Raw genomic sequence first — 14,407 nt, forward strand, 5'->3', positions numbered from 1 at the left:
ATAAGTGAAAAAAGTTGGGGCCCAAGTCTGGACTGTGCGGCTGCTCCTGAACAAGTTGCTGGTTGAATTCTGCAAAACGCTCGTGGGCTGCTCGGGCTACACGAAACCTGGCGTTTTGTGATTGAACAATGTTGGGAAAGGCAACCCGAAGTTTCAGTGAAACAGCGTAGTACGATGTAGCACTCACTATCTCTTTTCTTTCCTGGAAATGAACAAGCAGCATATCTACAAATTAAACGTAACTTTCCGAACAGATACAGTGAAGATGGGCGTTTCTGCTACATTGGTGCACACGTCGTTTCATGTTGCTAATACTGCATTCATGCGGGTTTCTTTTTTACTTATTTATTTCTCTGCATACTGAGAAGAAATCCATTTGAATGATTTTGTTTTGTTCTTCAATTGTGTGTCTGGGTATGTGCCATGCCGCACTTTTCGGAAATTGTACTGTCTGCGCACCATGCTGTAGGCTAACCTATGTGAACACCAAATATATGTAATGGGGTTAATCGATATATGCTTACCCTCACGAACCACCTGCCGCAGTGTTTATCCTGTTAAAATCTTCTCTAGGTGCACAGGTCATTGATTGTCACTACACTTGATACGTCCTACGGTTGATTTCGCGATCCAGTTATGCACTGCATGCATCGACCAAAAAAAAAAAACTTCTTTCCATACACGGATAGCTTTTCCATATGGATTTTCTTGACAGAAAGACTTTTGTGGTTTTTGCTCTGAGTGCTGGATAAAGATTTTAATAACCTCTTGTTCTTCGATATCTTTAAGGAAGCATTCAAAATTACTGATGAATAATAAAAATAATAAATAGTATCATCATTTTTGGAAAACTTGAGAAGTAAGACATTTCAATTTATTTTATAATCTCTGTGTGTGTGTATTTGTGTGTGTCTGTCTGTCTGTCTCCGTTCTGCTTCGGAATATGTGCCTACATTTTATATGTACTAGTCAGTCAAATTAAGTGAAAGTAATGTATCGTCCTGTGAACTTTTAGTTTCTAATTTTTTACCTCTGTTTATTTTGTAGAACTTTGAAATGGGATTTCTGTGAGCATCTGTATAAGCTCAACCTCCTGAGAAGCAAGAATCCCAGGGACGCTTCTAGCAACGTTAATTCGAACAATGTAGCGCTTGTTAGAGCAATCGTTTGCGCTGGGCTCTACCCAAATGTTGCAGTAGTAAAACACAAAAATCCAGAATTGGTTTCTCTGATACAGAGTAGCTCGTAAGTAGTATACATTGCTTTGACTTACCTACAGTAATATTAATGTCTTATTTCTACTTGATATATATACGTATGTATACGGACTGATCATTGATTTATTATCCCCTTTCGAGTACTAGCTGCAACTTTGTTGTACGTTAAGTTTTGTAGTGATTTAGTGCACGTCCCAACAGTAAGAGTAGTAAGAATTTTACGCGTGATTGATAAACACCAAGATTTATCAGTGTTTGAAAAATGGTAATTCGTGGAATTGCGAGGGGTTAGTGATGTTTGAGAGCAGCGGAGCAAAAGTGTATCATGACTGTTGGTCAACAGATACAAGTGACAAACCTTCGGTGAAACTGTAGCGGATGGCGCAAGATTGATTGTCAGGGTAAACGTTGCATTCAGCGAGAGGTATGGGCTCAGAGGCGCATCCGACTACTCAATACAATCATGGTCAACACAAAAAATATATTGTGTCCCTAGAGCCATGCACTGTCTCACTGGAGTATTTTTCAGATGTTTCTGGCGTCACCCATTGCCCACCTGAGCTCAACTGTAGCAGTGATTCACCTGGTATAATGAATATGAAAATTGGACAATAAAAGACTGGAAGTAGGTCCTAATTCCTAGTCGTATCTAGTAATACTAGGCGTATGTCTAGTAAATCATAGTTCCCTTTTCCATGAGTTGTCATGTGGATGTTTGCCGGAAACTTCATGAGGCGCTGGAAGTCCGGGAGCTGTATGTGCATGCAACGGATCCCCTCGTGGTTGTAGACAAGTGCACGACTGGTTTCCAGTGTCGTGATCTTCTGGTGAATTCTGTATACCCCACCGCATTGCGCTTTTTTCCTCGTGGGGATGGTGTATTCCAAGACGGTAAAACACCTACGTACCACTCATATCCTGTGTGGGAATGTTTCGAGGAACACAGTACGGACCCCAAGCATCTTACATGGCCTGGAAACTCCCTGGATTTCAGTCACATGGAGCGTTTGTCAGACGCCGTGTGACAGCATGGTACTCGTGGGACATTCTGAATATATATTACATAAAATGTTCACCTCAATAGCTGTGTAACCAATCACCTGGAGAGGCCACATAAACAGCTATTCCCACAGGTTAGCTGGTTGTAGATATGCTGAATATCTGAGGTATAACATCTGCACTTACTGCAGATCTTGACGTAGCTGGGAGATGGTCGTTGCCGAAGCCTGGCTGTTGGTCAAACTCGTTCTATAGGGCTTAGGTCCGGAGACGAAAGGAGAAACAGTTCAACTAGTAAACGGATGTTAGTATTACAAAAGAGAGTCGGAAATGATAGAAATCAACTATTTCCGGTTTTACATTGATTGCTATAGAGGAAAACGGTAATAGATAGCGAGAAGCTGTTTTCAGCAAACAGTTAAGTGTCCCAAGAATATATTCCATTTCCACTCTAATCTCTCTCTGCTGAAACCGGAAGTGGTAGAAATTACTACCACTTCCGATTTCAATATTAATACAAACCAAATTCTTGAGCGTGCCACTGTTACTTATTTATTACGTGTATCTTCGTACAATAGCTAATATATATCAACTATCACAAGGGTACCATAAGTTAGGTGTCCTTGTGCGCACATCCCAAAAAATTATAATAAAAACATGTAATCTTAGCACAGGAATACCTTGTTTAGCGTGGTTCTTTATTTCCAATAAATGTCCGCGCAATTCAGCATCGCATTGTTCGAAATCATATTTACAATTGGTTTAAATTGAATTTGTTTGTTATAAAAGTTGAGGATATAATAAACAAGTTTAAAAATTAATATGAAAGTTGTCAGACGAAAAAAGAAAAGGGTGGGTTCGTATTTCGTCAGTTTTAAATGAAGAGTGCAGCCTTATAATTAATCTGTTAAAAGATCAACGATTAAAGTAATCAATTTAGTTTTTTGTTAACATTAATTTAATCAATTAAATTTTCCAGGAGTTACTTTTTAATTAATAATTGTTTAAAAAAAATTGTATCGATTAAAAATTAATCGTTTTAAAACATTAATCGTAATTTTCTTCTTAAAAACATGCAAAATAGATATTCTGCAAGAATGTTTACGATTTATATTTACTTAAAAGACAATTTTCATTGATTTTATTCTGAATTTTAAGCTTTTTTCTTAAATTTTAGTTTTTATTGATTATCAGTTCTGTCTGAAAACAGTGACTTTTTACAATAATAGATTAATTTTCTTATGCCTTTAACTTTATCCTTAAATTTTACATTAGCTTTCACAACTCAAGACATCAATTATTGCATTGTAGTGGGAGTTGTCATTTTTAATTTTAATTTTTCATCAATTTATTTTGAAGTCAATTCTAATTTTGACCGCTACTTTTTTCTGATAGTAATTATTAATTTCATCAATTATGTTTCAGAGTCTAAATTTTTAATTTCAATCTGTTAAAATTTTCATTAATTTTTCCAACCATGTAAACCAGAATTTTTTTTTTTTTTTTAAAAGAAACAATTTTTCTTAAAAAGTTTTACCGTAATTTCATTGCAGAGAGCTAAGTTCTACTGCAAGCAAGCTATTGGAAACAATCCTTACCACTGAAGATGGTGAGGTAGCAATTCATCAAAGATCTGTGAACCATGGCAAAGTTTTGAAAGAGCGATTTGTGATGTATTATCAGAAGATGAAGACCCACCAGAGGAGTCCGTGTTACATATTTGACTCAACTGTTGTCCCACCAATTGTTCTCTTGTTCTTCGGGAAGTCTGTTAAAGTCAAAGAACGTGGATCGGAATGTTTTATACACATCGATAAAACCAATGGCGTCACGTGCGGAAGAACTGTAGCCGATGCTATTATGGTAAGTATAATTTGCATATTTCGAATTCTAAGGCTGTATTTATATAACGAGAATTTTGTTTTTGGTGGGGCTGTAAAATGGAAGTGCAATAGCGGAGCGTTGATCAAAATTTCACCTTGCGTGAGCGAGCTCAGTTGGCATCCTGATACAAAGTATGTCAGTTCGTGGTGCAAGTACAGAGATAATGGCTAAGTGTGAAAAGACTTCTTGTTTCGTTGCATGCAGAGATCATAACGAATTGCCATTTGAAGCTAATATATACAGGCTCTGTAGCAGATACTAGGAGAAGGCTCGTTCCTCAAAATCCAGGACTGAGAAAAATGTGAAAGTGGTTCAGGAAATTTTCGCTCGAAGTCCTCAGAAATTACAAAGACAAGAAAGTGGTTTAATTTGATACACAATCGAACTGTTCTGAAGGAAGGAATTTTCGTCCATGAAAACCACATTACTGCCAGGAATTATCGGCGGAAAACTGTGGTCCTCGGTTAAGTATGGTGACATTATGCTTGCGTGGTATGACGATTGGCCCGATCTTTTCAGTAATATCCAACAAGACAGGTGAAACCGTGTTTCATGTTGGGAGAAAAATGAAATGAAATCTTTTAGTTTTACGTCCCACGGTTATGCCGGTTAGGCTAAAGGAGACGGTGATGATGAGTGATGAATGAAATGGTGGAATGAAGAAAGTGGGAGGAAACGGGAGAACCCCGAGAAAACCCACACACACGGTGTTTGTCCACCACAAAGTTCACTTGGCGGGGGCTGGGATCGAACCAGGACCCCAAGCACCAGAGGTGAACGCTCTACCACTGAGCCACCGCGGCCCCCCATGTTGGGAGAGGGGGAAGGTATGTATAGCACAATATCAAAAATTCTTGATAAAATGGAGGAGCTAATTAACCAAGTTTTTGCAAACATATTGCAAGAGCCCTCTAGGTTAAACGTTTCCTCACACTCCGCCACTGATATCTGCAGTGACATTAATGAGATATCCTGTAATAATTTCTATCATTGCAAGAAACAGTTTTTTTTTTTTTTTTTTTAAATAAATAAATTAAGGATTTAAAGAGTTCTAGAGATCATCAATAGCAAATTAATTCCCTCCCACCCTGTGTGTCTAATATTAAAAGAGCATGGAACATAAAGTCAATCGCTAGATCTTGCATTTCCTAATCTAGAGAAAGCAGAAGGTAAGATTGCTAAAGGTATATATGAAGGCAAAGACCTTGTACTACCATCGGAAACTTTACTCGACGATTCAGCTTCTCCATTTCTGACCATCTGTAGTATACAGGGGAAATTTAAAAACAAAAAGTAACCTGAGTCTTGCAAGAGCTGAGTATCGTACGCGTCAACTAGTTGACATCTGCAGTAACTTATTGTTTTATCACTTCAGTGATTTCCTACACGATTGTATTATGACTTATGACGAGAAGTGGATCTTTTGTACGATAGTTGCGATATTGGAAAGCTTCGAAGAAAAGTACTAAACCACATTTGACGTCATAAAAGCTTTTCTTGTTAGTCTAATAGACAGGACTAAGAGTCATCCATTACAATATGAAACCATTATCAATGTCACGTACTATGCAGGAGTTCATAAAATATACGGTGGTTGTGTAAAATACAACCATCGTTGGGCAAGCTGCTACAGTCATTTATTTTGGTGTTTCTGTTATAATTCTCAAGGTCCTCTTTTAAATAATGAGTGTGTTACTTTTAAGGCAATTTCTTCCGAAAACTACGCCATAGGTAAGTGAAAGGGTGGAAAAGTCCAAAATATAAGTTGTGAGTTTAGTTTTAAGACTGTTTGATTGATTTTAATGCATTAAGTACTTTATTGATATTTTGAGACACAGAAGATTTAGGTAAAGAGCTAGAAATTTTGTTGAGTTTGAGCGAAATATTTTTTTCACTATTTAGCTCAATAGCTATGTAATTCCTGTTTTAAATGTGGTGGAAATTTAAGGCCGTAGATTTATTTGTGTTGAATAGGTACCTAGGTAATTGTATTTTGTATTAGTTGTATTTTAATCAAACTGGTTTTCGAAATTGTGGGTATTTTCATAATTTTTGTTGAAGATAACATCATCAATTTCTCCTGTTATAGTTAGATTTTTGTTATCACTCATCGCATACATAGTATGTTTGCGAATGTTAATGTTATTTGGTAGATTAACATATAGCAGAAATGATAATGGGCCGTAATACCAATCCCTGGGGAACATCACTGCCAATTCTTTTAAATAGAGATAGAGGGCTTTCTTAGTAAGCCTTGTCTGATGTATATAGTACTACTTGTTCCTCTTCAGAGGCAGCTTCATGATCTCGAGCTAGTGTGTCTGCTGTGCTCGTTGGTCTCTGTCGTGCATTTAAGACCGGATACCGATCCTCACGTGGCGTTGCACGTCAGTTACCTTCACGGTATTGCCTTGCAGTGTTTTCAACAACTAGAAAAAAAATTCCACAGTCGCGACGTAACACTGCAAGAAATATCCAAGTCCTTAATTACACTCTGGTGACGTTGTTTCATTTCTAATCTATTGGTGAACTGATCGCGAATCACAACATTCACATATGTACTCAGCGGGGCTTCAAGTTTCGCCTACTCAAGATTCGTCTAATACCTCCTAGCTATGCAAACGTCAATCAAAGCAATGACACCGAGTTAATTTTCTTGTTAGGCGAAAGTTAATTTCTTTTTTTAAATGGTCAAGCTCGCATACGTTGATAGTCCTGTACCTCATTAATAGTTAGCATTTCCTGTTGAAACAATTTCGTGCTCTTATTAAATAGCCCAGTGTGCAGGGGAAAATTTTGACAAACCCAACAAAAATTAGTAGCTTAATGAAATTTGCTGGATAGTTTCCTTTCATCAAGTATAGTAATATTCAGAAATGAAATTCCTGAACATCCCTCTTGATCTTCATCCAATATGGCTCCCATATCCAATTCGGCCCCCATCATCTATAGAACAATCATGTTTTCCTTGATTTCTTACCTTACGTTCAATTCTAGGATTTGGAACTTATATAACAAAATATTTTGTAAATAAAATTTCCTTCGTTTGATATACAATTCATCTCTGTAGGTCAGGTAGGTATAAAGTTACAAAAGATAGAATACGCTTATATCACTAATCTTGTACCTATATTTCTTTCATCCGTATTTTTCTGATTTTCTTGTTTTTAAAACATAAAATATTTATATAAATTTTTAAAAAAAATAAAGAAAATATGTCAACATGCCATAATTGATATATACGAAATATGGTACATTTGAGAATAACGGGGTATTATATGGAAGCTTATGTAAACTTATTTTCCCTAGCATAATAGTCCATAGAGAAAACGTTATTTGAGTTAAATTCAGCTTTTATAAACGGTAGAAATAAGTTATAGCACATAGACGAAATGAACCTATCCCTGGCACGGTGCACTGTTGGGATATAAACCTACGGTTGAGTTGGATCAGACCCATTGTTGCTTCAGATAAAAAAAGGCGTTGAAACAAAGAATTTTAAGGAGAGCGTTTATATTTTAGTAATTTAAACTCTAATTCTGTCAGAATAGGAAAGATACCTACCACTGAAAAACTAAAAAGAAAAAGGAAGAAGGAACTTCGAAAGATTCGTAAAAGTAACGCATAATTCGATTTAGTTCAACACAAAGATAACTCCAACATGTCACTTTCATTTTGTTATTTGATTCCCAAAATGTGACTTCCCTACAATTAATGCACATGTCTGAGTAAAACAACCTCGAACATGAATAGGTGGTCGAAGTACATGTTTTTACATTTGCAATATACTAGCTTCCGAAAAGAATTTGATGCTGGTTCTTCATTTTATCCCCCGACCTCGAATCAATTGCTGGAATGTTTTGCTCAAGTCAAGTTTGCCCCTAATGGTACACCTTCAGTACGTGCGGTCTGCTCGTACTTGCTCTTACAGGTAAAACTGAGGGATGAGTAATTGGTGTGAGGTAAGTCTTCTATATGTGAAATATCGACAGAAAGCCAGTGCGTCACCATCATTAGATGCATAAAAATGTAATTGGAAATGTTATCCCACTTTCACTAGTTCTTCAGGATTTGTTGATTTATTGAATATACTCACAACCTGTAGCAATTAACTATCTATCTCTCGAGTAGTTTCTAACAAGTTCTTTTCCCTTTCTGGAACAGAGACAAAGTCATGACACTTCCTGAAAAGTTCATGTAAAAACAATATCACATTATCCATGTTTCCTTTTGTACTTTCATCTATTTATACATTTTGGCTGGTTGATGAAAGCTGCCTTCTGTATGAAAGTTTTAAAAAATCAGAAAAGTATGCTTGAAAGAAATAGATACAAGATTAAGCGAAACAAGCTTACTCTATCAATGGACATAACGCCTACGATGACAGTAGACACTGGACGACTAATTAAGCGAAAGTATGGCACTCCAAAATAAACAAGAAAGCAAGGAATCCACACTTGAATGTATGCAGAATTTATATATCTTTTGAAACAGGAGGAAGCAGAAAATAAAATGACAATCTATCAACTGCAGATGGGACACGTCGCTAAATCAAGGAACGCAAAGTGGTATCGCCTTAATCGACGTATTGTGGAACTCAAAAGAAGGCTTGAATCAAAAGAAATAGACACTGTACGTTGATGCAGTGTCTCACCGCATTTCATTTACGTGTGACTTGTGATTCTTGGTGCTTTGTTTATTTTTTAAATTTATTTATTATACAAAAGAGATGCTACAGAATTTAGACCCGTGCTGGAAGATTTATACAAGATATCTACATTTGTTCTCAATATATTATACCATTATAATCAAAACATGTTTTTACTAACACAAGTCCTTTAAAAAAAATAAGAGGAAAAGAAAGAAACAAAGAGTAACAGAAATACCATACTATACGGAAATTGGAAATCCAAATTTCCTACAATTTATTTTGATAATATCCTAATTTCTCACACTTAATATACGTCATTAATAGGGAAATCGGTCCTCCAGATTTCCCACACTTAATATTCCTAAATTATAAAGGGAACTGGTCCTCCAAGTTCCCTATAGCTGACAGGTATAACATGTGGATAGTAGAAGATGGAAAATGTTGTCCCAACGAGCAATAGCTCACTTTAAGGGACTAAGTATTTCTTTTTGCTGTTTTTTATGTAGTAATATGTCAGTATCCACTGTCTTCATTTATCATTTTTATGGCTACTAGATAATTCAGCAAATTTATTCCAAAAGTGTTTTTTTGATTTCTTTTTTAAATAAAGGTATTGCTTTTGTGTTTTTTATATCTTTAGGCAGACTATTATAAGTTTGTGTAATGTTATGCTTAACGCTATTTATACCATTCTGTGTTGTATTTACATTATCAATATCAATATGATTCTTTTTTCTAGTATTATAATTATGTGCCTCTTTCCTCTTTATTAAAAGTAGATTACTATGTATATTATTTGAAAGTACATTATGGACATACATACAGGATTGGATTTTAATTAATAAATCGAATGGCAGTATATTTGATTCCATAAATAAACCCTTAATTGGATAGTCCATAGGTCGACTATACATTGCTCTAATGGCTTTCTTTTGTAATATTATGAGTGGCTGTATTTTTTATTTATTAGCATGACCACAAATAATACACAAATATATCAAATGACTTTGTATACATATATGCATTGTATACCATTCTTTTTAAGTTCGTTGTTAGGGTTTTTCTAAAGCGGTACCTAATACCTACAGTAGGAGTTATTTTCTTTTCTAAATTTTTAATATGTAATTCCCAAGTCAGATGTTGATCTATTATTATCCCTAAATATGTAGTGTATTCGATTCTTTTCACCTCCAAATTCTTAATTCAAATTTTGTTAGAAAGAATGATCTTTGATAACGGCTTGTGAAAAATTATATAATGAGACTTCTAAATTTAATGACAACGAGTTTAAGCATAACCAATAATATAATGTAGATAAGTCTTCTTTAATGTGTTATTAGTTCCTCTGCAGTATCAGCTTTATAGAATATAGCACTATCATCAGCAAATAAAGTTATTCTACCTCTTAGGTTAAGCAGATGAACATCATTTACATAAATTAAAAACAGTAACGGTCCTAATATGGAGCCTTGTGGAACACCATACTCTATTTGAGCCTCATTACTTTCTTTTCCATTTACTAAGATATATATTGTGACCTATTAGACAAGTAACTTCTAAACCATAAAAGAGATATACCTCTGAATCCTAAATTTTCAAGCTTTTGAAGCAATATGTTATGTTTGAGTGTATCAAATGCTTTCTTTAAATCAATAAAGAGTCTAGCTGCAAGTTTATTGTTATCCAAACATTCTTGAATTTCTACCACTATATCAGTTACAGCATTTAAGGTACTTGATTTTTTCCTAAAACCATATTGATATTTATAAAAACAATTTATAAACTCTAGATAAGTTATCATTCTATTATGTACACTTTTCTCAATTAATTTGGAAGTGCAGCTTAATACTGATATTGGCCTATAATTATTCGGATTTAACTTATCTCCACCTTTATAAATTGGAATGACTTTGGCAGTTTTACATTGCATTGGAAATTCGCCTAGAGTAAAGGAAAGATTTACTAATTCAGATAAAGTATGGCTTATGGTGGCCTTGCAATTTATTAAAAATTTATTATGTAATCCATCTTTTGTCTGATTTCTTTTTTTCTTTAGCGAACTAATAATTCTAATAATTTCCATGTGGGTAACTGGCGTAAAAAAGAATGAGCGGTTGTATGGTATACCCGTATTCAAAGCTGTATTTTCCATTAAGGGTATCTTTGATGCTAGTGTTTTACCAACATTTGCAAAATGATCATTCAACACATTTGGTATACGTTCATTATCAACTAAGGTATTTCCTATTTTCAATTGTATACAATCTATATCATTATTTATCTTATTAGTTAATATTTCTGTAACTACACTCCAAAATTTCCTACTGTCAAACAAAGATTCCTGTATTTTTTGTGATAATACTCGCTCTTCAGTTGCCGTCTGGACTTCGTTACCATATTTCTAAGTTTTCTATGCTCATTACGTATATCTATATTATCTGGGAATTTTTTTAATTAAAGAGTAATATCTATCTCTCATTTTTACTAAACTTAACAATTCCTCGTTTATCCAAGGAGACTTAGGTTTATATCCTTTCCTACAGATCTTATGCGTACTTTTATATTTAGATATTTCAATCCCTTCTGGCATATATTTTATCAATTTACCGTATTGTTCATCAATACAATTAGTAGTTAAAACAAGTTTTGTATTCCTAAAGTAATTATTTAGTTTATTATAATTTATTTTAGGTAAACGTGAATGTTCCATATTGTTTACATAATATAGTACCCGTTGAAATATGATGTTACATATTAATATATTGTGGTCACTTACATCAGCTAATATATTATTAACAGAAACCACTTCACTTAAATCGTTTACTAATACATGATCTATCAGGGTTCTACTGTTATCAGTCAGCCTGGTCGGATATTTAATATTTGCCTGAAAGAGGCCATAATTTACACAAAACTACAAATTTCGAAGTTTCAGTTGAATCTCTGTTTAATGTGTCAATATTAAAGTCCCCTACCATTAGAATGGATGAATTTTTACAACTAGTTAACACAATCTCCATGTCATCTAACAGTTCATTAACCATATTCTTGTTTGGATTATATATACTAAAAAACATTAAATTTTATCTGTATTCCTAGCATACTATACTCTTTATCTATAATATATAATTGTCTACAAATTAATTCATTACTGATATAAACAAGTATTCCTCCACCACGATTATAGTCCCTACACACACATAGAACTTATAGTTATTAATATTATAGTATTCAATTTCACCAGAATACAACCATGTCTCAACTATAATTATAACTTTTACAATATGTATTCTATGTAACAGTAGTTCTAATTCATTAATTTTATTTCGTATACTTCTAGCATTTAAATATAAAATTGAAAAAGTTCCCCTATTGTTTGAATCAATACAGTTTTTAGCATACTGTTCTATATTGTCAAAACTATAATCATACAGATTGATACGTAAATCTACGTATTCATCCATATTTAGCTTTCTTTACGATTCCCAGTGTCTGCCTTCCTGATTTTTGTTTTGTTTCTCTTGTTTTCTAAGATGATCTTAATTTGTAGTTTAAATATTATTTCTAAAGTAACACTTATCCATAGTCAATTCGGGATACTTCACTTTCATACAACATTTTGTATGTTAGTCATTCCTTTTCGTTGGAAGCCGTACACTTTTTCTTTCTTTTTTGGCAAGGTATACAAACTTTGGGTTTACCTTTTTCCGAACAATGTTTTTGTTCATGATTTTTTTGTCCACAAATTTTACAAGTTGATTTGTCATCCTTGCAGAACCTTTGGGTATGTCCTAAATCAAGACAACGAAGGCATCTAGGAACTGAAACGAAATCTTTGAATGTTAAGGCTTCGTATAGATGATATACCCTATTTGTATGGAGTAGTTTCTTATAGATTTCATTGGGTGCTTCAATTACCAAATGGCACCTGGTGTCATTCTTTGGTCCTGTTCTGAATTTCGGCTTTACTTCTTTCTTTGCCAATTCCACATCGTTATCTTCCAAGTTTTGCTCAATAATTGTAGACACAATATCTGCGTCTTTCATTTCTGCCGGTACGTTGTATATAATAGCCAATGGTCTTTTCTTCCTTTTTCTTGAATTTTGAATTCTTCCATCACCTTTTCATTTTTTGATATTTTTTCTATATCTTCTTTAGTTTCTGTTTCGACTATCAGTGATCCACCCACCGGCTTGACAGAAACAACTTTAACTCTTTCCTTAATTGGATTAAAAGACTTCACAAGCTTGGTTGAAGATCTTTGATGGACTCATTCTCCTTCCCTTTTAGAAATATGACTGGCTTTTGTTTGGCCATTGCCTCTTTAATTGCTCCTGTTCTTACCGTCTCTTGTTCTTTTACTATCTCTGCAAAGGTTTTTGTTTTGGGATCAGCAGTCGTGCATGAAACAGTGTTTTGATTTCTTATTTTTTTTTCCTCAGCAATGATTAGTCTTGAGTTTTCGTCCTTTAGTTTTAGATTTTCTTCCTTAATATGATCAATGATTCCCTCCATCCTGGATTGGTAGATGAGCCATTTTGTTAGTTCTTCTTTAACTGCATCTATTTTGGCGTTACTTTTTTTTAATACGTCGAGTGTATTATCAATAAACTTGAATGCTTCTTGATAATTACTCATACCTATAGAGCAACTGTCAACCTCACTCTGAACACCTGAGTTTTCTTGTTCTTGTTCACCTTCTCCTCGTTATGTTCGGGGGGGGGGGGGGGAATTGATACTTCTTCTCTTTTGTTCGCTGCTCGCGAGCGTTGATTTACGTTGGCCATTATCATCTCTTCATAACTATCAAAACTACTCTTGGATCTTCTTTCGTCCGACTGACTCATGCTGGTCTTCTAGTGGAGACTCCCAACTATTAGGAGGGATCCTAAGAGTTGGGTCACTGGTTGTTGCTAGTTCACCAAATATTGATACCAGTTCGTATTTTATAGTCACACTATACCTACTATAATGTTCTTTCCCTAACCCCTGCCTTAAGAGAGTTTTTATTAAAACCATACACGTGTTTTTACTATGATGTTTACTATAGTCTGTTAAAGTTAACAGGATTAGGTTCTACTTACGTGTCTCCAATGTCAACGTCTTTATATGTCCAGGTCTTTCACACACACACAAACAGATAGTTAGCAAGATCATTACACTCACTGTTTCCGCTCTTTTAACTAGTCAGCAGTTTTTACTTTTCAAGAGAGTCTTCCTTTCTTCGTTCTTTTTGATTATAAAGTAAATTTACTGATTGGAAGTTACAAGAACCATACTGAATTCATAAAATTATCATAACAGTCATTAACTAGAGTAACATGAAATTCTGACATAATAACACCACCACCCTTACCCGTAATCCGTGGGGGCCGCGGTGGCTCAGTGGTAGAGCGTTCACCTCTGGTGCTTGGGGTCCCGGGTTCAAACCCTGCTCCCGCCAAGTGAACTTTGTGGTGGACAAACACCGTGTGCGTGGGTTTTCTCGGGGTTCTCCCGTTTCCTCCCACATTCTTCATTCCACCATTTCATTCATCTCTCATCATCACCGTCTCCTTTAGCCTAACCGGCATAACCGTGGGACGTAAAACTCAAAAATTTCATTTCATTTTTCATTTTCCGTAATCCGTGAAAGCGGCAAAAGTCCAGCACCAC

At 34.9% G+C, this 14,407-nt stretch overlaps 1 protein-coding gene across 1 annotated transcript in view; it reads left to right on the forward strand.

Annotated features, from left to right (window-relative positions):
* The window catches only part of LOC145667964 (uncharacterized), a 223,975-nt gene that overhangs the window by 143,880 nt on the left and 65,688 nt on the right, over window positions 1-14,407 (forward strand). Inside the window, exons 17-18 of the mRNA XM_081735388.1 lie at window positions 1,048-1,245; window positions 3,770-4,079. Coding sequence (XP_081591514.1) covers window positions 1,048-1,245; window positions 3,770-4,079 — 508 coding nt within the window. The remainder of the gene's footprint in view (window positions 1-1,047; window positions 1,246-3,769; window positions 4,080-14,407) is intronic.

This window comes from Thermobia domestica, chromosome 13, assembly GCF_964235325.1.
Source record: "Thermobia domestica chromosome 13, izTheDome1.hap1.1, whole genome shotgun sequence".
Lineage (NCBI taxonomy): Eukaryota > Metazoa > Arthropoda > Insecta > Zygentoma > Lepismatidae > Thermobia > Thermobia domestica.